The sequence below is a fragment of the Oreochromis niloticus genome, linkage group LG19 (genome assembly GCF_001858045.2).
Source record: "Oreochromis niloticus isolate F11D_XX linkage group LG19, O_niloticus_UMD_NMBU, whole genome shotgun sequence".
NCBI classification, from domain to species: domain Eukaryota; kingdom Metazoa; phylum Chordata; class Actinopteri; order Cichliformes; family Cichlidae; genus Oreochromis; species Oreochromis niloticus.
The window spans coordinates 15,730,408-15,753,487 of NC_031983.2; the positions used below are offsets into that span (position 1 = coordinate 15,730,408).

At 38.3% G+C, this 23,080-nt stretch overlaps 2 protein-coding genes across 2 annotated transcripts; both read left to right on the plus strand.

The window, feature by feature from the left end:
* The first annotated feature begins 1,168 nt into the window (after positions 1 to 1,168).
* Positions 1,169 to 8,250, plus strand: LOC109196038 (serine protease 48-like). The gene is made up of 5 exons (XM_019349212.2): positions 1,169 to 1,292; positions 2,005 to 2,167; positions 2,332 to 2,597; positions 2,679 to 2,818; positions 7,648 to 8,250. The coding sequence occupies exons 1-5, from the start codon at positions 1,235 to 1,237 to the stop codon at positions 7,864 to 7,866; spliced, it is 846 nt and encodes a 281-aa protein (XP_019204757.1). The 5' UTR covers positions 1,169 to 1,234; the 3' UTR covers positions 7,867 to 8,250.
* Positions 8,251 to 9,440: 1,190 nt separating this feature from the next.
* Positions 9,441 to 11,938, plus strand: LOC112843172 (uncharacterized). Its single transcript, XM_025901198.1, has 2 exons — positions 9,441 to 9,919; positions 11,114 to 11,938. Exons 1-2 carry the CDS (start codon positions 9,458 to 9,460, stop codon positions 11,552 to 11,554), a joined length of 903 nt encoding a protein of 300 aa, XP_025756983.1. The 5' UTR covers positions 9,441 to 9,457; the 3' UTR covers positions 11,555 to 11,938.
* The last annotated feature ends 11,142 nt before the right edge of the window (positions 11,939 to 23,080 follow it).

The window sequence follows — 23,080 nt, forward strand, 5'->3', positions numbered from 1 at the left end:
AATATCTAGGAAATTGTCATAAGCCTTGTCCACATCTGACTCTTCATACACCGAACTCCAATCTTGTTGTGCTAAATCGAAATTGAAGGCATGAATTGCTTCTTCATTTATTGTTCGCTTTGCTATCGTAATCTTGGTATCTATTTTTTTTAAATCACAGTCACACAAAGTAAAAACTGGTAAGTGGTCAGTTATGTCACAGACAAGCAGGCCACTATTAATTACGAAATCCATGACATTAGTAAAAATCTTGTCAATAATAGCGGCGCTATGTGATGTTATTCTGCTTGGCTTTGTTATTGTTGTTTAAAATGATTTAATTTGCTTTGGTAGTTGAAATTACATATAGTGCTGGACCTTTGCGTGATACAATAGTCTGCCTCACAGAAAGGATAACCCTGACACAGGCAGTACAGCTTTATATACTGAGACAATAACAAAGATTATCTTCTCCCAGCATGGACGTGGTAGTCCTGCTGTCTTATGAATCCTCTCCCCATTCACATCCGCTCACTTCCTTGACCTCCTATCTGCTCCTTTTCCTGGATTCAGAGAGACGTGGACACAAAACATGCCCTATGTAGCCTTGATTACCGAATTTTATTATTCATTGTTCTTCTACTGATTCTAAGGTCTGGTTCAGGATATCTTGTTCAGACTCTCTGATCCAGAGACTTCTAGAAAACCATTATCATGTGTATGAGCACAACTGCATTGTGTATAAATAAAATAATTATTAATGAAACAGATTTATTTAATAATTTAATTCAAAAATCTAAGCAGCCTTAATTTAAGAGAATAATATTTTGTAGCAGTAAAAGTTTTGTTTCTTCTAAAGTGAACATACAGAATGTGACACATAAAAGTAAATGTTGCCAAAGACAACCTCGTTAGTGGCGGTAACAAATTGTGCGTTTTATTATTCCAGTACTTTAAACCAAATTCCACAACTGCTTAACAGACTGTAATTAAACCTATTCAAAGACCAACAAGTCTGACTGGAAATAATCAGCCCTGATTATTTATAGAAATGTGGGCAGCTGAACATAATGTTTAAATATTTAGAGTTTAAAACCCTTAAGAGCCCAGACCCATTTTTTACCGTCATAAAAACTATGGGAGAATCAATTTTGAAACATTAACAGAAACTGTCCTCAATGTTAAAGGGGCGGTGACACCTGTGTCACTGTTGGTGCTTAAGGGCTAAGACGTCACAAAACAGGTGCAGTTTACGATGACTCTCCAACAGTTTGTGCGCTGTTTCATTGTGGTGATCATTTTCTTATGCAAAGGTGAGAAAAAGGTTTTTTCTTCTTTAGATATTTTTTTATTACTGAGATTTTATCAGGGTTGGAAGAAGTACGAGATTAATTAGAGGTACAAATGTTGACTGTGACATAAAGATGAACAAACAGGTTAATATTTAAATGTTTCAACAACAGTCAGCAATAAAATCTTGCTTTTAGAATGTGATCATTTCTTCATCTTACATATATTTGCACTCAACCGGTTTAACTCTGTGTAGTTTCTTAGTTATCCAGGTCATGGTATTCTAAGGAGCTTTAAGTTTGTTAAAGACATTTCACCTCTCTCAGATGAGAGGAGGTGAAACATTCACCTTTTTTCAAGCTTCTTAAAAAGTTTTATTTCTGGATGCTTACCATGCTGGTCTGAATGATCACCTGAAAATGAGAAAACAGACATTTGTACAAGTTCTTTTACAAGTTTTAAGCTTGGTTTGAACCTTTCTGTCCTTCTGTCAGCTGTACAGTAATGAGAACATATACACAGTAATATCCACATTTGTTGCAGTGACAGAGCGTGCTGACTTTTGGTTTTTCTTTAAACTCTGAATTTATTTTGTGCTGTAAAATCTTCCAGTATCCTGACATAGAGGAGGAACTATCTGTGCATCACATCTCCCAGCAGAGCGTTGCACTAATCAGTGTTATCTGTCATCTGAGTGGTTTTAATGTGTTTAACTGTGCTCTTTTATTTTGCCAGCATGTAGCAGCAGGGCTGTGAACAGCAGCAGCATCACAGAAGGTCATGATGCAGCATCAGGAAGCTGGCCCTCATATGCTGCTGTAGTTATAGTTGGATTTCAATTTGGTGCGTCCTTAATCAACGAGCAGTGGGTGCTGACAGCTGCATCTTTCATTCCACTGTGAGTCAATGCTGCAAGTTTACATTTTTGTTGATGAAAAAACTCAAAGAAATTGAAGACATAAAAGTAAAAAGAAAAAGGAAACTCATGACATTGCATTGTCCTGTGATAGAGAGAAAAGGTGCCATTTAAAAATAACGTTTTGTGTCCATGTGTGTGTGAAGTGACACATTGACACGGTGGGATCCAACAGTCTATCTGGGAGGCTACAGCCTGTCAGGTTCAAACCCAAATGAAGTGAATCGGACTCTGGAGAAGATTATCTGCCATCCTGAATTCGACTTTGCAACTCTCAAGAACGACATTTGTCTTCTGAAGCTGTCGGCTCCTGTGAATTTCACAGACCACATTCAGCCGACCTGCTTAGCCTCAGAAAACAGCACTTACAACAATGAGAGCAGCAGCTGGGTCATTGGTTTGGGTTATAATAGTAAGTTGTAAAACATTTATTTTCGGTTACAGCATTGTGTTGGTGTTTCTGGGGCCTAATATTTAAATTCTCTCCAATTAGGTGATGGTACATTCACCAAAACCCTGCAGGAGGCCAAAGTACCAATCGTGGGAAACAATGAGTGCAAAGGCATCTTTCAAGGGAGCTATCCCAAGATCACAGAGAACATGATCTGTGCTGGAGACAAGGATTCATGCTTGGTGACTACAACCTTTATTTTTTATTAAAAAATATGTGGAGCTGTCTGTTGTGACAACCTCTTGCGTTAATAAGGGCACAGCTAAAGCAGGCTTTATGTGTAAAAGTATGCATAGACTGTATTTCAATAAGGACAGATCATTAGACAGAATAAACATGATTTACTGGTGAAAAGACAGTGAAAGGGCTGAGAGATGGCAGAGGCCAGGAGAGAAGCAGAGCTTGGGTTAAGGCTCAGGGCCCATGATGACTGACAGAGAACAAAGAGCAGTGAAGGCTGAGAATGAAAGAGGTAAGAGCCATGATTGCACCGGGCTGCTGATAGATGACAGAACTTGTTTTTGTTTTTGTTTTTTTTATGTAAAGGCTCATTATACTGGGCTGAATTACTTTTGTATAAATGGCCCTATGAGAAACATGGTGTTCCACATTAAACAATGACATAAAAGCGGCTGAAGCTGTGGTAAACCGATACCTACCTGAAAAGGTCATTGTGGAATTCAGTTGAACTATGCAGTTAAACGTGACATGTTTCACTAATTCATAACTTGCTAGCAAAAAACTTGAAAGCCCTTAGTCGATGGTTACTGCAGTTCAGTGGCTTTGGGAAATACTCTGCTCAGTCAGTTTAAAGCATGACCCTGCTGATTTCTAAACAAATGAGTTTTAAGCGATTGCTGAGTCCACAGTTAACACTTTTGTAAAGAAGACCACTCTGCAGATGAGAGACTGTGTCTAGAGGTCGTTATGAGTGAACATCTGTAAGGTTTGAATAGCAGAGTTTTGAGGCGAGTTTCACCAGTTTTTCTGGTTACTCAAACAGAACATAACTTACTGCCAAACCTGAAAGAGGAAGATCACCTTCTGCTTAGAGGGGTGATGCACATCACGAGAATGAACTTTAATTTACTCATGTTGGATGTGTTGCTCCAGCGCTGTGAGCTTAGGAGGAAAATGCAGATGGTTAATTGATCATTGTTACTAGAATGACTTTTGCACAATATGAGTTTAAAGAAATCAAAAGATTCTAAAGAAATCTAAAATCTAAAGAAAATACTGAGTTTTAGCCTTACAGAAAAAATGAAGGACATAATCATAATTCAAACAGAGGTCTGAAGAAATAACAACCCAGCACACAATAGGCTAAATGAAAAATTAAGTTCTACGAGTCTCAGAAATGACCTCCACATCTGGTTTGGGATCAACAGTTGAACCTTTACGCATTTTGAAACCTTAAAACCACAAACTTAAATTTTTTTATTTAGATTTTCTGTCATAGACCAACACAAAGTAGCACATAATTGTGAGGTGGTATGAAAATGATACAGGGTTTTCATAATATTAAACAAATGGAAATCTGAAAAGTGTGACATGCCTTTGTATTCAGGACCCTTTTATTCTGATACCTCTAAATAAAATGAAGTGCAGTCAGTTGCTTTCAGAAGTCACCTAATTAGATAATAGAGTTCACTTGTGTGTAAATTAGTCACCTACACCTGCTCTGTGGAGGCCTCAGTGGTTTGTTAGAGAACAGAATACAGCCCTGTGCAGCTCCTCTTGTGTAACTGCTCATTTCATGTTATCTCCAACAACTCTTTGGACTGTGCCGGAGACACAGCAAACCTTGTGACAGATGTGTCATCCTGGAGGAGTTGGTTTTCCTTAGAAAGCAGGTTACGTCTCATGTAGCCAGCCGTGACAAGGATGTTAACAAAAAGTTAAACTAGATCAGTGGTTCCCAAACTATTTTTGCCAGGCCCCCTTTTTTACAAGAAAAATGTTCGCGCCCCCCCACAAACGCATCCTCCAAACACACACACCCATATTTTGCTCCATTGTGGTTTATTTCACACCTCAAACATTTAGTAAATGATTAAGTAAATACAAGTAAACCGCAATAAATTACAGGTAGTAATAAAATATACTAACTCTTTTACGCTAAGTCCACACCTACACGGGTATTTTTGAAAACTCAGCTGTTTATGCGTTTGGGCTTTTCGTCAACACAAACGGCGTTGCGATTCACCGAAAACGGAGATTATTTAAAACCTCCGTGTTTGGGTTTATGTGTGGACGAGGAATACAGAGTTCGTCATGCAACGTCAAAGGTATGTGCCTCTTTTCACGTCATGCTGTACGCCACGTTATTGTTTACATGAGATGAATTGCAGAATGGCAGATGGAGACAAAATACTGTTAATCTGACTATCTTCAGGTTTTACACGCTTACATACACACGCAGTTACTGTTCCTGCATTTAGAAAGGCAGAGGCGTCACGGTGTAATTATTTTACGTGTAGTTGTTTTTTTTCCTGTGTAATATTCAACATTGCTGTCAATACATTTTTCAAAAAATGTCTGTGCAAAATGGGTTTAAACAAACAGCTGTGGGATACAGTTTGTCCCCGATTTGAACCGGGGGAACAAATTACGGCAGGATCAGCCTGATATTATTTGTATCCCACTGTAACTTTACTGCATAAAGAGCTAACATGTCCAAAATGTCAGGAGTAGTTAGTCATTACAAGTAGTGTTTGTGAACTAAAAATCAAGAATGTTGGATACTGTTTGTCCGTGATTTGGAGAGCACAGAGCTCCTCCCGACGCAGGGAAACTAATTTTGCAGGGGAGACCTACCTTGGCACTTGTGCAGGTGAAGCCAAAGGGAAGATATGCTTCACCCCATTTTCTAGTCTTTGGCTTGGAAGGAAGTTGGTTTGGAAACATATTTGGCGATGCTTCATCTCCTGCTTTGCGTTTGTGTGGGAGCCCCGTCAAAAACCTGTCCACAGTGTCCAAGCGCTCTTTTTTTTTCTCCTTTCATACCACGCCCCACACTTTGGGAACCTCTGAACTAGATGAAAATCAGTCAGGAGGGATAAGGAGAGCGAGAAGGCCTGTGTGAAAACATTCCCTTTGGGCTCCAAAGCAGCTGAAATGGATTCACAGTGTGTTTTGAGGAAGGAAGGTTCAGGGTTTAAGTAGTCATCATCATGGGCTCATCCGATTAGAATGAGAATAAGCAGTCAATTTACAGGTTGTCGTTTTATTGAATAATAAAAACTTTATTTATAAAGCGCTTTCAAACAAAGTGCTGTACAACTATTTAAAACTAAAAAGTAAAATAAAAGCGATACATAGCAATACAGGTAAAAGACAAGTTAAAAACAGTAAAAATTGAAGAACTAAAAGCAATAGAATTAAGACATGTAAGAGGGTGAACAAATGTGTCTTCAGCTTAGTTTTGAAAACCTCCACAGAGCATGCCTGCCGAATATCTTGAGGGAGGTTGTTCCACAGAAACGGGGCACGAAAAGAAAAAGCACGCTCTCCAATTGTCTTTTTTCTGGCTCTAGGAACCTTTAGAAGGCCAGAGTCCTGAGATCAGAGTGTACGGGATGGAACATAAAGATGTAAAAGGTCGGAGAGGTGTGTAGGTGCCAATCCGTTTAAAGCCTTGTAGGTGAGCAGCAGGACATTAAAATCTGCTCGAACCTGACAAGGTAGCCAATGCAGAGAGTTCAGTACAGGGCTAATGTGCTTAAATTTCCCAGTCCTTGTTAAAATGCGAGCAGCTGCATTTTGCACCATCTGGAAACCTCGAAAAGTTCTCTTTGGTAGCCCAGAAAGAAGAGCGTTACAATAATCAATACGTGAAGACACAAATGCATGGATAAGAACCTCTGCAGTGTCGCTTGACAAAACTTGTCTGATTCTGGCTATGTTCCTCAAATGATAAAAGGCAGTCTTTGTTATCTCTTTTAAATGATACTCGAAAGAGCACCATGTCGAACCACACGCCCAAGTTTTTTTACCTTGTCCCTGCAATTTATGACACTGTCAATTCTCAAGATGAAATTTTGGGACAAGTGCTAAATCTGTGTGGCCCAACGACCATCAACTCTGTTTTATCAGTATTTAGGAGCGAGAAATTATCCGATAACCAGCCCTTAATTGCAGATAGACAAGATTCTAGTTTAGAGACTTCAGCACAATTTCCAATGGTTAAAGGAACATAAAGCTGCAGGTCATCAGCGTAACAATGAAAGGTTACATTAAAAGAACATAAAAGAACACCAAGAGGCAGCAGGTACATAGAAAACAGCAATGGTCCAAGTACAGAGCCCTGAGGGACCCCGTGCCTCACTGCACAGGTCTCGGAGAGATCATTTTTAAAACTAAGAGTCTGAGACCTCCCAGACAGGTAAGATCTCAGCCACAATAAAACATTTCCTGTAATTCCAATAAAATGTTCAAGCCTACCCAATAAAAATGCAGTGATCCACAGTGTCAAACGCAGCACTTAGATCCAGCAGTAATAAAACTGAAGTACGATCGTTGTCTGCATTTACCAGCAGATCATTTACAACATCTTCCAGGTAAAGAAAGGAAAGACACATGGACTGCTATCTCTGAAAGGAAATAAAGTATGATTTAAGTAACTCAAAATAATACATGAACTCAGGAGACTCAAAGAGAAACTCACCTCAGCTGCCGCCCCATGTGGCAGTGAAGAAAGAGTGAGGGGTAAGTGAGTGCAGTCCTTATATAACGAGTGACAGGTGAGTGCAATTAAGGCCAAGCACCACCCCCAATCAAAGGTGAGGAAAAGAAACAAGGTGCATCTGGTGAAGTGAATGTGCTGAAAGGTGAGCCTTTACAACACAGTGGTTCATGTTTCCTAACTGGACAAAGTGATATTAACTGACTGTGTGTGGTACTGTGACGAGCAAGCGTTACCCAACATAAATCATTGTTTAGTTGGTGGATGTTATTGATGGTCAACCTCTAAGAGTCTGTCCTAATAACTTTCATCAATGTCTTTCCACAGTTTACTTATGGAGCACCACTCATGACCAAAAGTGGATCAGTCTGGCTCCAGAGTGGAGTTCTGAGTGTCAGTGCGTGTGATGCATTTCCTTCAGTGTTCACTCGTGTGTCCCAGTACCAGAAATGGATCAGCGACACAGTTAGAGGGACACAACCAGGCTTTGTTACCTTCACCTCCCCAGACAGTTCATCACCAATCACTACTGCCCCCGATGTGTGACAGTGTGTTGCAGTGGTGAAAACCTGACCCACCGCACTCTGTGTTCTCGTTGTGTTGCTCCATGTGTTTGCTGGAACTGTTGGAAAGTAGATCAACACATTTACTCAAGTTCAAGTACAAACATGAAGTACTTTACCTGACATATTGCTTTACAACTTTAAGAACCTTTTATTCCACTGTATTTACGGACATCAGGAGGGTTTTTTTTTTTACTAGCAATTTGATTATTTTTAATTCGATTTTTTTTTAGTCTGTCTGTATTTGCTATACTTTCTTTAAACTACTTTAATGACCCAATGAATTGTCATTAAGAAATCAAAGCATTCTTAAATTAGTTAAGTGAAATGTTAAGGGTGTCACGTTTTCACACTTGCGTTGTTTGCTCAAAATCATATGCAAATTAATTAAAATCTTTTCAAATAGTCTTGTGATCTTTTTTTTAATTTTTAATACTTAAATAGTTAAAAAAAAATATATTTCTTGAGTTATATTTGATTTTTCACACTTTAAATTAAAGTAGAACGAACAGGAAACACTTCACACATTGTTAACAGATGAAGGATAAATGTGTTCTTTCTACTCGCCAGCAGCCGATGGTTCATATTATACAGGAGACAATAGGAAGATGACACTGCTGATAATTTGCTCCGTGACCTGACGAGTTTATGGTTTGTATTTTTCAGTGTCTTGTTTAATGTAACATGATGTTATCTATTAAAACATGATCCCCTCAGTTTATCAGTCACATCAGTCCCTCATGTGTCACATGTGCTATCAAAAGCTGCATCAAGACAAAAAACAGTCAATGACAATTGGTGCACCTGCTTGTGATGCAAAGCAGCCTACAATACCCCTTGCAGTTCTTGGTGGTAGAAAATATAGTGAGGCTGTACTGAAACAGTGTGTTGGCTAGTGTCATAAAGTAAAGTTGCTTGCTTACAGTAAACCTCCTACCAGACATATCTGGAACTATCATAGTGTCTATATTAAAGCCACACAAGCTGAGCAATGGCTGAAGCCTCTAGTTTTTGGTCACTGGCTCTTGAGAAATTAAATTGTTAACAATTGTTGTCCAAGATCATAAAAAAGGGCATCAAGAAAAATGTGCAGAAACAATATATACGAGAATCAGTTTCTGAGAAGAACAGGATGTAGCCTAAAGTACAACTGAGTACTAACCTCATGGTGGTGGTTGAAGAAAAATCATGATGTATTTGGTTCATTGTTGAACCACACCGGTCCCAAGTTCATATTTTGCATTTACGTGTGGCAGAAAGGTGTTAAAGCTCCCACTTCATTATACCTTCCCAACCGTGGAAAATAATGGAAACACAGATGCAGACTATTTTCTTTTGTGTCTCACAAAAACTCAAGATGTCTGCCACTTAAATGCTCCGAGCTCGATTGTGGTTTGGTTTATGTGGCCCAGGCTCATAGAAAACAGGTCTGGCCTGGATCCGGCATCAAGCTGGCACTTCTGACTGACTGGTGTCATGGCAGAGTGTATGTCAACCAGATGTGGGCCAGGTCTGGCAATGATGGCACTGTTTATGTTCCTATTTTCCTATTTTAGTTAGAAGACCCAAATGCCATGTTGCAATACTATACTGCTATAGAGGGTTTTCACCTACGTCATGTTCTGGGCAGTAACCTGGATGAGCGGCCATATTGGAGGCACTCGAAGGTAAACACTTCAATGGATCAATGTCTGAAACCACAGAAAAGCTCCTCAAAATGCGTTATAGATGCAAAGGCATACAGGGAAGGACTTGGTCCACAGGAAAGGCCACGATATTTGGAAAAGTTAAGGTTTATTGGTGGTGCAGATCCATACGAGTTGGCTCCTTCGTCTTGGATCAATGACAACCCGGAGAGTCTTGTGTCTATTGCACATCCTGATATCGTCAACTACCTGGTTTTCTCGCCAAGCCCATACACAGCGGAGGACCTTAAATCTTTTAAAAGTTTGGAGGCCTATAACCAGATGGTGTGTGGATGGGTGAGGGAGATGCAGTATCAAGTCATCAGCGACAGATGTGTTGTGAATGCCAAAGTAAGTAATGCAATAACATCTTTAATCAACCAAACCTTAACTGTATGATATCATCCCTTACCAAAAAGTAGCATACTTCAAGTATATTTTATTAAGTATGCTTAACTATAGAAAAATACATTTCCCCAAGTATACTTCTATTCTCCAAGTACACTGATAGAAATATACTGGCAGTTTACTAGTATACTTCTTTGTACTAAATTGGTCCCCTTTAAGTTTATAAAAGCACACTTTGAAGTACACTTAAAGTTCATTACAAGTAAACTAAAAGAGTACCTGAAAGATTACTTTAAGTCTACTTTTAGTTAATGAAAGTACACTTTAATGTGTACTGAAAGTCATCTTTTAGGTATACTATTAGTTTACTACCAGTAAACTTCAAGTGCCCATTTTACTTTACAAAAAATACACTGTGAAGTAACTTTTTAGGTTTGCTATTACTACTACCAATAAACTTCTAGTTATACTTCTTCTCCATGTTTAATGCTAAGTAAAAAATGTGACAAACATAGATTCAGGTATTTTATTTGGCTCCAAAGTATTTCCATCGAAAGGAGCCAGTTGAGGTGGTTCGGGCATCTAACAAGGATGCCCCCTGGGCGCCTCCTGGGTGAGGTTTTCCGGGCACGTCCCACCGGGACGAGGCCCGGGACACACTGGAGAGATTATATCTCTCGGCTGGCCTGAGAACGCCTGGTGTTCCCCCGGATAAGCTGGAGGAGGAGGCCGGGGAGAGGGCGGTCTGGGCTTCTCTGCTTGGGCTGCTGCCCCCGCATCTCGGCCCCGGATAAACGGAAGAAAATGGATGGATGGATTGATGGATTGTATTTCCAGTAAAATGTAACCTCAGTCTCTAACCTTGTCACTGCAGTGTAAAGAACAGTCCACTGAGTGTAAAAAGGTATTATTAAAACACTACCACTTAAGTATATCAGTGAAAAGTTGAAATATAAGTATGAGTTAAGAATACTTAGACTTTTAGTATATTTTTTTTTAGCAAAAGCAAAGTATAAGTAATATTAACTTTGCAAATTATATCTTCAAATAACTACATTAAGAGCAAACTGAAGTATACTCTTATTTTTAGTTTAAAATTAGTATATATATAAGACTACCTGTTATTTTTTTTAAGTGAAATGGTGAGAAACCATTCTGTTCTTACAGTATTATTTTGTTGCTTTGTCTTATATTCAGATACTCCATTCTCAATCAATCCGAGCAACACCCCTGGATCCCTGGATAATCGCTGAGAAGTCTGGCCGGATACTTGGAGCCCGCTGTACATGCATGGCGGGCCTCGGAGAGACGTGCACACATGTTGCTGCATTGTTGTTTCTCATTGAAGAAACAGTGAAGTTGAGAGACTCAAAGACAGTGACTCAAGAAACGGCATATTGGCTGTTACCTACTGCATCGTCAAAGGTGGAATTCTGGGAATGCCGGAAGATTGACTTCACTGTAACAAAGAGACCTCAAGTAAGAGTTGGCAAGATGAAATGTGCTGCTCATGGACAGTCATCTGAGGAACAAAGCTATGCACTTCAGGGACTTTTAATGTTAGTGAGATATTGTAATGCAATAAAAAACAGACATTACATACAAAATTGTGTTTACAGTTATTTAATTGTACTATAGTATATACTATATGCTATAATTTATAGTACTGTATAGTTTATAAGCTAAGTGTTCTGATAACTGTGCGGGTTTCCTTTAATAAATCTGTTCAGATGAAAGTGTTATGCTGTGTGTTCTCTTCCACATTACAATAACAATGACTGAACAAAGACTGTATATGTCTTTGTTTAGTTTGTATGTACTTAATAGTCAATTATGAATAATTTTAGGCTATAATATAGTCCAGACTGGTTGATATTTTTGACAGTGAATAAAAAAAAAGTACTTCAGTCAAAATCAACAATTGATGGGCAAAGGTTCACCAGAGCACAACAGACAAGTCCAATCTTATCAGTGGTACAATAACCATCATTATCTTTGCACATCAAGAAATCAATTGGCAGCATTCCCTCCAAAATAGTATATTTCTGGCACGCGCTACCAATCATGAATCCTGACGTGGGCAATTTTCCTTTTGTTTTCCAAGTCAACAGGAGCTAACTGGGACCTTCCATTAGTGAAGGCTGGAATTTTTACATGAGCCATTCTACAACCTAAAGTGGCCTGAATATTAAAGCAACAATCAGCAGGAACAAGATCACCAGGAACTATGTTGTCCAAAAAGCCACATTTTTCGGTTATGTATTTGTAAATGAATTTGCAAATGAATGTTTTCAGTTCTAAGACTTTGAAGTTCACTTAGCCTCAATGAAATCACCAGTCATATCAATTTGAGTCCCTATATTGCACAAATTACTGCTGATGTAATCACTTGTCAAAGGGTTATCATCAGTCCCAGCAGCAGGAGCAGCAGCAGCAGCTTCATCCTTCAGTCTCTGTTGGGTTCTATTCAAACGACGTTTGTAGCGTGATGTCTGTGTTTCTTTGCTGACCTGTCATTCCAACAGATGGCAACCAATCTGGGTCATCATTTTGGTAAAGTTCAGACCTTTTACCTGTAATACAAGTCAAAAGCTTGATATGAATTATATTATCATTACACTACCTGATAAGAAATAAGCCAAACAAATTTGGATGTTGTCCAGTTTTTTGCCTTGTAGATCCTGCTTCAGTTTCGCTAACCACAACAACAACCACACACTCCTTTCCTCTGATAACTTTCGGCATTGTTCTCCCTGATTTGTAATAACTTGTGACAGTCTATAAAGCTGCAAATGTTTTTCACGGTCTGACCGATTGGTACAGCCGAAAACACGGCAATAATTCACCATTTCCTTTCGTTCGACATTTGAAATCTATTTAAGTGCGTGTGCTTTGTTTACGTCCAGTATCTCCAATATGGCGACTTCTGATTTGATGACACGGCAATAACGCACTGTGAAAATCCACTATAGTAGCCAATGTTTCAATTGCAGGTTTGACAGGTTTGTGAGTGTGCACTTTATCAAGTGTACAGGCTCACTTGAGCTAGTGACGGTTTACATATCTGTCAAGAGATTTATTCTAAATGACACTTCTTCAGCTGAGAGTCTAAGAGTGAAGAGACACACACTGTAGATCTTTACTTGCAAGGGCGGTCACAGAACGCTCACAACAGAGTGGGGGCCCTGTGATCAGCGCTCTGTTCTTGCACCTGTCTTTATTTATATGCAAAAATAATACAACAGTGAATACGTCTATTCATAGGCAGAGGAAAGTTAGTGCGTAGGGAGTGAAGATAAGAGTGGTTTAGGTGTATGCGTGTGTGTTGTGAGATTCAGAAGGATTCAGCCTCTCTTCTTGTTAGGGAGCGTCAGATAAGAGTGTCCAGCTCTCCTCTTCCTGGCAGGAGTGAAATAATAACAGCTTATTCAGCTGTGAGAAAGAATTTATAAAACAGTCCTGTAGCGGACAACAGTCTAAGTCATCAAAAGGTCAACATACAGTATTCTATCATATGCAAATTTATATCATTAAAAGCTTATACTGACTACTAAGTACAATTTTCCATTGACATTCCCTCCTGTTGTCAGTATAACTTTCAAGTGAGATATCAGTATGTAACATCTTGTTGTACATTTTCTGTCACATCATCATTAATCACACAAAGTCTTCATGTTCCAACAGGTCGGGGTCATCATCATCATCATTTGTCACGGCTATGTATGCAGCAACAGTGGAAACAATTATACGGTTAATCATGAGTTTTAGACATGGCAGGATACATGTTACAAAGACACAAAATAAAAGTAAAAATACAAAAAGGGATAAATAGAATAAATAAGAATAAGAATACAAAGGAATTGCAAGTATTTCAAGTATTTCAAGTATTGAAGTCTATTGCACCGTTGGTTTTTAACAAAAAGTATTGCACAGTGAAAAGGTAGTAGTAGTCTTTTTAGCAGTCACTTGTATTATTTACATAATCCTGATTTTGGGCCTGCTGGATCTGTCTCAAGGCGTTCAGGGCATCAGTCATGTTTGATGAGTGTACATTGTCTAATGTGTGTGTGTGTCATTTCTCACTCAATCAACAAGTGCACATCTGTTCAGGTGTGTGTTTCTCTTCATTCTGAGTCAGTGTGTGTAGATGTGTATGTTTGTGTATGTTGGCGTGTTTATCACTTTCCTGTTCTGGTGTTTTGGGTAAACCACGGCCTGAAGTGTGTCCTGGGGTCCTGCCCTCCTCCTTTTCAGTCCGGTTGCGACCATTTATGCTGCTGCTCAAAGTTCAGTCTGTCCTGGTTTTGGCCCCAATTGGGGCAGTCCTTTCTCCAGTGTCCATGCTCACCGCAGGTGAAACCTGCATCTTCTTCTGTGTTTTGTCCATTCTGAGGTGCCTTTTGACCTCAGTTGCTCCTCCTGTCTCTGGCACGCCCTTTCTTCTGCTGCCCGATCATCCGTGTTGGTCCGTCACTGTCCTGTACAGTGTTAATGCAGAGTTATCAAGGTCAGCATTCTTTTGCTCGGCCTTACTTTTCATTCAGGCTTAATGGGTGTCTCGTCACAGCTCTGTCAGCTGAAGCTGTCTGGAAATCTCCCCCGTGTAGTGAAACGGGCCTTGGATTTAACGCTCTCCGTCTCTGCTGCATGAGATCGCTTTCCTGTAGCACTGTTGACATTTTTAGATTGTTGTTAGGGTCCAGCTGCTGCAGTATTTGGTCAGGGTCAGGGTCAGAGATGGTAGAGGGGAGAGCAGGAGTCCAGGTCAGCTTCGGCTTTCAGGACCAGCAAAGCAGCCTGTAATTAAACATAAAGAGAAAAAACAAAAACAAAACAAAAACAGACGAACAGGAAAATGATGTTGTTTTGGCTGTGTTATTCAGAGAGGGGAGAAACACCGGGCCAGGCCCTGTGTCAGCCTTCTCTCCCCCTTTTTTGTTTTTCCTCACAATATAATCAACTCATAACCCACCAAGTTGACAGGACAACACAGGTAGATATTAAAATTCGTAAGATCACGTTTAAAAGCACAAAAAAGGAATTTTCCTTCCTTCAGTAATCACTTGTATGATTCAATCAGCAGAAAACATCTCACCATTTGACTCTTAACCACTAAATTTGTTGTTTCATCACTGGTTGGTCATACCAGTCTCTTTCTTTTTGAAGTTGTTGTCCTGCAACCCAGAGAGTTTATTTGTTAGTAGTGGGTAAACTTCAGCATTTGATAACAAAACTATTAAGTTTTCCCTGTTTTAACACTAATGAGGGATATAGGCACATGTATAGTGTGTGCTGTAGTGTAAGCTGTTCTTCATTGCATGTATGTGTATTAGTAGCTTGCATGCAAGGCCTCTGGGACTGTCTCACCCAAAAGAGCATTTTCTCAACAGTTGCCTTTCTTTCGCGTGTGTTAAGAAAGGCATATGTGCTTGTAGCAGTTGTGAGATTATTATGCTGTTATATATTACATTATACCTATAATCAAAATGAGTGAATCATGATACTGCTGTAGGCCACATCATACTTCTTGTGTAATCAGTATGTAGTTTTAGTTTGCACCACACTTCTTAGTTAAAAGAATTTGAAAATCATTAGATTTATTAGATAGGTTTGTATTATCCTATACTGCTGATTTACTGTGAGTGAGTTACACTGTTTCATGACATTTCATACTGCCGAGTTATGAAGAGAATATTGTATTCAGAGAGCAGGGGCCTCTCTCTTTTTTTTTTTTCTTTGTGATAGTAAAGAGAACAGAGCACATGCCACGGGAGCGTCACCCCCACCTTTGGTGGAAGCAGAAAAACAGGGAGCCAAGGTCATAACTCAGGCTCACTAAGAGTTAGAAAGAATGTGAATGCTTAGTTTGTGGCTGTGGCGCATTTTGTATGGCTTCTTTTCTTTGTTTAGTAGCTTTCTGCCTTCACCTGAGGGTGTGCCCTAAGCATGTGACTTCAGGTCTCCATAATTGGAGTTTATTTAAAGATAAATAAGATGATTTCATATATTGCTCGCAGATCATGCATTAGACGGTATGTTGCAGTATTAGCCTGCTTCAACACTTAAGCAAAACATCACTCTTTGTTTTATTATTATTATTATTATTATTATTATTATTATCATTATTATTATAATAAATTCTCCTTTCTCAAAAACAGAAAATGAAATTGTAGTTGTTCTTGGTTGAGAAACACAAAACCTCCCTTTTCCCCCTTTTTTTTCAAAACAAGAAACTAAGTTTTAACTTTTCTGGCTTGTCACCTAAAACAAAACAGACAACCCAGCTCTCAGCTGGCTCTGAACAGAAGTTACAGTACTCATCACTCAAGCAACATTTCAAAAAACAAAAGAAACAAAAACAAAACTCAGCACACTGCACAGAGAACAACAACAAGACACAACTGAAGATGTTCTTGTTTGTTCTCCTTGAATTTTAGAATAAAGTTATTACATCTGCATTAGTAAATCATATGCCTAATCATTATGTGTCACTGTGATCCACAAGTATGATCACAAATTTATTCATTTTTCAACCCAACAAAACAAAAAACAAAACAAAACAAAAACAAGTTACTGATGGCTTGAACGCTTTACACACGAGTCAGGATGCAAAAAGGCTGCTGCCAAAAACAAATCAGAAGCGTGAGGGAAAAAAAAACTGAGCCCACAGACAGCTTCATGTTTGAGCTTTAATAGCTGTTTCCCTCCCTCTGATGTGTTCTTATGCAGCTCCTGCTCTAAAAAATGTGTAACCTGCTCATCAGCTTAGCAGTGACCATGTATTTAATTCAGCTTCTCAATTGTGTAGCTTTAGCTGTTGTATACAGGGTTTTTAGTTGTTAGTATAGGTGTGCTCTATATTTCAGCAATGTCTCATCTAGGATGACAGGTTTTCGAGCAGGTCAAGTGCCTCTATGCACTTAAGTAGTTTACATATTTTCTTTATTTTCTTCATTTCATATGTCATTATACTGAATTTGAGCAAACCTTAAGCTTGATGCAGATTACTTCTAACAATTATCCACCTCACATCATAGCTGACTGAGGTGCCTCTTCATATTAATATTATTTCATTATTAATGTTATTATCTTTTTATATAACAGCAATAGTATATTACAATATTTTATTTATATTTTATTTGTGTCCACCAAGGGCTGAGGGTGAGCTGCAGTCTCACCCCTTCCCAAGCTGGAGACATTTTCCTTTTCACACATTTTCCTTGGCTGAACAATGACACAACCTTAATATACCTTATGCATCTCTCTATTTCATTTAATATGTGTTTGTGTGAGTTATGTATTTTCTTTCATTCTATTCATTCTGGGCACGGTCTTCATCCTAACTATGTTTCATTGTTAATACCAGTTTACAGGTTGTTATCCTTGCTTTTATCAATTTGAGACATTACAGTTGTTTTATTTAACTTTATTCCTCTTGCATTTATATGTATTCAGTTGGGTCTGTATCCAGCCCTTTTTAAACTTATACTTGGATCTCTAATTTTTACTTGGTGAGGGATTATTATGTTCTTCCTAATCTGAACTGTTCTCTTCACCTGAGCTACTATCCTGTTCTGAGTCACTGTCTTCTTTGCTTCTTACAGTCACGTGCAAAATGTCCCTCTTTTCCACACTTCCAGCATGTAGTGCTATAATTACTGTTTGGTGTGTATCTAGGTCTGTCTCTACCTCTTGCTCTTCCCCTATGCATTCCTCTCCCTCTCTTTTGGATTACTCCTGCTCCGGTTTGTTGTTTTTCTAAACATTCCTCATCAGGTGTTAATTTTGCTTGTTTATTCCCCATTGTCAAAGATTTTGCTGGGCTGTCACTGGCACGCTTGACTTCAGAGTGGTTGCTGATACGCCCTTCGACTTCACTTCTAAAAAATGAAGCGGTATCAGTTTTACGAGATAAAACTCAACCGTTCTCATTTGTCACCAGTACGTGAGCCTCAAGCAAAGAAAACAAATAAAATAGAAGTAGTTCAGCAGCGTATTGTGCTGTAAAATCAACTTACTTCTAGACACATACACACATACACACAGATAGACATTTGCGCGCTAATTTGTCACGAAGTATTTAACAGCTACCTCTGAAACTGGTCTAAACTTAGTTCTTTTTGGCCTTTTGGCGAACTTAACCTATTTTACGCGTTTCTTAAATAATTTGTCACGAGATAATTTCGGCTACCTCTAAAACTGGTCTAAACTTAGTTCTTTTTGGCGAACTTAACCTATTTTACGCGTTTCTTTAATAATTTGTCACGAGATAATTTCGGCTACCTCTGAAACTGGTCTAAACTTAGTTCTTTTGGCCTTTTGGCGAACTTAACCTATTTTATCATTTTATTTTACGCGTTTCTTAAAACCTTCGTGGCCGTTTTACAAAATAGTGTTTCTCTCACCCTCAGACGTCTCACTGGTGATTCGGATCGTCAGACTGAATCCCACCGCCATGGACCAGACTAAAAACACCGGCCTGGACCCGAATTTAAACGTCCCAGGGCTTTCGGCCTCGTCTAAGAGGGCTGTGCACAGACTTCGGTGCTGGCTTCCCACGGCGTCAGGAATCAGTTCTGGATCCTTGGAACAGAGTCACAGATAACAGTTCTGATATTTCTGATCCGGCTCGAAGGACCAAAATAAATGTCAAGAGATTTATTCTAAATGACACTTCTTCAGCTGAGAGTCTAAGAGTGAAGAGACACACACTGTAGATCTTTACTTGCAAGGGCGGTCACAGAACGCTCACAACAGAGTGGGGGCCCTGTGATCAGCGCTCTGTTCTTGCACCTGTCTTTATTTATATGCAAAAATAATACAACAGTGAATACGTCTATTCATAGGCAGAGGAAAGTTAGTGCGTAGGGAGTGAAGATAAGAGTGGTTTAGGTGTATGCGTGTGTGTTGTGAGATTCAGAAGGATTCAGCCTCTCTTCTTGTTAGGGAGCGTCAGATAAGAGTGTCCAGCTCTCCTCTTCCTGGCAGGAGTGAAATAATAACAGCTTATTCAGCTGTGAGAAAGAATTTATAAAACAGTCCTGTAGCGGACAACAGTCTAAGTCATCAAAAGGTCAACATACAGTATTCTATCATATGCAAATTTATATCATTAAAAGCTTATACTGACTACTAAGTACAATTTTCCATTGACAATATCCTTGCCAGTGAGTGGCTGTAGCTCAGGCCGTAGAGCAGATCACCTACTGATTGGAAGGTTAGCGGTTCGATCCCTGGCTGCTCCAGTCTGCATGTAAAGAATGTAGTTAGAAAGCACCCAGTTTAGAGAAAATGTGTGAGTGTGGCATGTTATACAGAGCACTTTGAGTAATCTGGGAGAGTAGAAACGTGTAATATCAGAACCCGCCCATTTACTGTATGAACACAGTTTCAGTGTTCATACAAACCACAGTTCAATGTCTGCTCTTTGATATGTGAGCAGGGTACACCACTAGTTGTTAACAAGAACAGCATGTTCTTACCACAGCCAAATGTTGGCAAGGAAGAACTCCGAATGTTCCAAGCAAACATGCCTATGGCTGTTCTGCAGATAGGCAGAACCAGCCACTCCAGATTTTTTCACAGGTGTGGTTGAAGTATTCGGTGTGCATCAGTTGGTAGCTTTCATTTACTTCCATATTAGTTTGGTATCAAAAAATATCAAAGCAAGATTGTCACCTGCAAGTTTATACATCTGTGAGTCAGTCCCATTGGAAAAACATCACCAATATCAATACTTTTGTCAAACTTTTGGTTTTTTGTAAATCCCATGTGAGTGATACACAAACAGTGTACTTGTATGTATTCATAAAAATGAAGCTCCATGAGAACTACAGCCTTTCTCAGCACTGCCCTCATCATCCTTCAATAGATTATGTTACTCAGTCAGTAGTTTCACTCAGGCTGCTTCTCTTACCACTGTTTAGGTTTTCTGCAGGTTTCTTTTCTAGGTATTTACCTTGCTGTGCAAACTCCATTTCTGAGAGCGTTATTGAGAGTGAGGTTATCGACAAACCATTCGGAGGAAATTTAGTTTGGATTTTTTCACTAATTGAAGTTTGATGGGACACGTCGTTTTCAAAATTTTCAGAAGGAATTTCAGGAGAAACATCTGTTTTGTTTTTTTTGTTTTTTAATTTGTTCATTTCAGGCACAACAAAATACATATATTGAACATAAAGTGCACAAAACAAAAAACAAAAATTACCTGAAAAGGAGTGGGACAAAAAAAACTTATTAAATCTCACCCCTATACTCACTCATCAATAAAAAAAACAATAAGCTTCCCGCAGCTACGCCCATCGTTGCAAACCAAACAAACCCATCAACAGCCCCGGGCACATGCAAGCATCTCAACTGCAGCTCGCAAACAACAAATAGAACCTTCATAACAGAATAAAGAATATATTAATTACAAATTGCATTAGGTAACAGGCAATAATAATTACATAGTAAGAAACACACATACATTATACATACATACATACATATATATCTACACACACATGTACATACATGTACATACATACGCACACACTTTTTTTTTTTTTTTTTTTGGAATCCATACCAGCAATGGTAAGAGAACAGACATTACAGAGCACACTAAAACCATCATTGATTATACTGTGACCAGACCAACTGTTTGTAGAGGAATTTAAATCTATGAATATTTTTGCATTGTTTCAGTTGTAACTCAGACTGTTCCAGATTTTCACACCACATACAGACACACAAAAACCTTGACGGGTTGTTCGAGTTCTGGGTAATTTGAATTCCCCGAAGCCTCTCACATTATAAACCCTTTCTCAAATTTCAAATATAGTTTGTAAATTTGCAGGTAGAAGTTTATTAAAGGCTTTGTATAAAATTATGGATGTATTGTAATTAACCAGATCCTGGAATTTAAGTAACTTTGCCTGAAGAAAGAGTTTGTGAGTATGATCTAGATAACCAGCCTTGTGAATAATATGCAGTGCTCGTTTCTGTACTGTGACTAATGGATTAGTTGTATTTTTATATGTTTCCCCACACTTCCACACAATATGTAAAATATGGAAGAACCAGGGTACAGTACAGAGTACGAAGTGCATCTTTATCAAGGTATGGTTTCACTTTGTTCAAAACTGCGAGGCTTCTGGAAATTTTGGTTTTTATGTGTCTGACGTGGGGTTTCCATGAAATTTTGTTATCAATTACGACTCCCAAAAATTTGTTTTCACTCACATTATCAATTGGTACACCTTCAATGATAATTGGTAATTCTATATTATATTTTAAATTGCCAAAAAACATTGCTTTAGTTTTATTTATATTTAATGATAATTTATTTATATCCATCCATTTTTTTTAATTAATTTTAGCTCCCTGTTTACGGTCATTACAAGATCAGTATAATCATCGCTACTGAAAAATATGTTGGTGTCATCTGCGAACAGTATGAATTTAAGTACTTGAGAAACATCAAAAATATCATTTATGTATACATTGAAAAGTTTTGGTCCCAACACTGACCCTTGGGGAACACCACATGTAATACCAAGTTTCTCTGAATGGTAATGCCCTATGCTAACATATTGTTCCCGACCCGTTAGGTAACTTTTTAACCAGTTACCAGCTTTCCCTCGAACACCATATCTTTCCAATTTATCCAATAAAATTGAGTGATTGATTGTGTCGAAGGCCTTTTTGAGATCAACAAAAATACCAACTGCATATTTATTTTTATCCAGTGCTTTAGTAATTTCTTCTACTGCCTCAATTATCGCCATAGAAGTGGTTCTTGGCGTTCTGAAACCATACTGACCAACATTTATTATTTGATGTTTTTCAAGGAATTTTTCTAATCTTGAATTAAAAAGTTTTTCTAAAATTTTTGAGAATTGAGGCAGTAGAGAAATAGGCCTATAATTGGTAAAGCTGTGTTTGTCATTACTTTTGTATAGTGGTATTACTTTCGCAATTTTCATTTTTTTTGGAAAACAACCGGACTGAAATGATAAATTACAGACATATGTTAAGGGACTAGCAATATTCAGAATAACCTGTTTAACTACAGACACATTTATGTCATGATAATCCATTGAAGACTTACTTTTACATTTTAATGTGATATTTATTACTTCTTGCTCATTTGTAGCTGAGAGGAACAGTGAAAAGGGATTTGATTTTATATTACTGATATTTTCATTTTTTTGACACGGGATGTCCGCTGCTAGTTCAGGGCCAACATTTATAAATAATTTATTGAACCCATCAACAATGTTACTCATGTTGTGATTTTCACCATTTGCATCAATGAAACATTCAGGATATGATGTTCCAGAAGATCCTTGTTTGATTAAGTTATTTAACACATCCCAAGTTCCTTTTATATTGTTTTTATTTTCATATAATCTTCTTCTATAATAAAGTTGTTTACTCGTTCTTATAATATCAGTCAATTTATTTCTATATGCTTTATATCTTTGTTCCACTTCTTTTGTTTTTACTTTGATGAACTGTTTATACAGATTGTTTTTCTTTTTGCAAGCATTGATAATTCCTTTTGTGAGCCAAGGACTTTTTATCTTTTTTTTCTTTATCTTGTGTTCATTTACAGGACAATGTTTATTGTACAACATAGTGAAAATATCTAGGAAATTGTCATAAGCCTTGTCCACATCTGACTCTTCATACACCGAACTCCAATCTTGTTGTGCTAAATCGAAATTGAAGGCATGAATTGCTTCTTCATTTATTGTTCGCTTTGCTATCGTAATCTTGGTATCTATTTTTTTTAAATCACAGTCACACAAAGTAAAAACTGGTAAGTGGTCAGTTATGTCACAGACAAGCAGGCCACTATTAATTACGAAATCCATGACATTAGTAAAAATCTTGTCAATAATAGCGGCGCTATGTGATGTTATTCTGCTTGGCTTTGTTATTGTTGTTTAAAATGATTTAATTTGCTTTGGTAGTTGAAATTACATATAGTGCTGGACCTTTGCGTGATACAATAGTCTGCCTCACAGAAAGGATAACCCTGACACAGGCAGTACAGCTTTATATACTGAGACAATAACAAAGATTATCTTCTCCCAGCATGGACGTGGTAGTCCTGCTGTCTTATGAATCCTCTCCCCATTCACATCCGCTCACTTCCTTGACCTCCTATCTGCTCCT

What these genes read in the sequence shown, in the direction of transcription:
- LOC109196038 (XM_019349212.2), top strand. Translation starts at nt 1,235, where the DNA reads ATGACTCTCCAACAGTTTGTGCGCTGTTTCATTGTGGTGATCATTTTC. An exon ending in GCTGCATCTTTCATTCCACT is followed by an intron (nt 2,168 to 2,331) that starts GTGAGTCAATGC and finishes GTGTGTGTGAAG; the next exon opens with TGACACATTGACACGGTGGG. An exon ending in GAGACAAGGATTCATGCTTG is followed by an intron (nt 2,819 to 7,647) that starts GTGACTACAACC and finishes GTCTTTCCACAG; the next exon opens with TTTACTTATGGAGCACCACT.
- LOC112843172 (XM_025901198.1), top strand. Translation starts at nt 9,458, where the DNA reads ATGTTGCAATACTATACTGCTATAGAGGGTTTTCACCTACGTCATGTT. An exon ending in GATGTGTTGTGAATGCCAAA is followed by an intron (nt 9,920 to 11,113) that starts GTAAGTAATGCA and finishes TCTTATATTCAG; the next exon opens with ATACTCCATTCTCAATCAAT.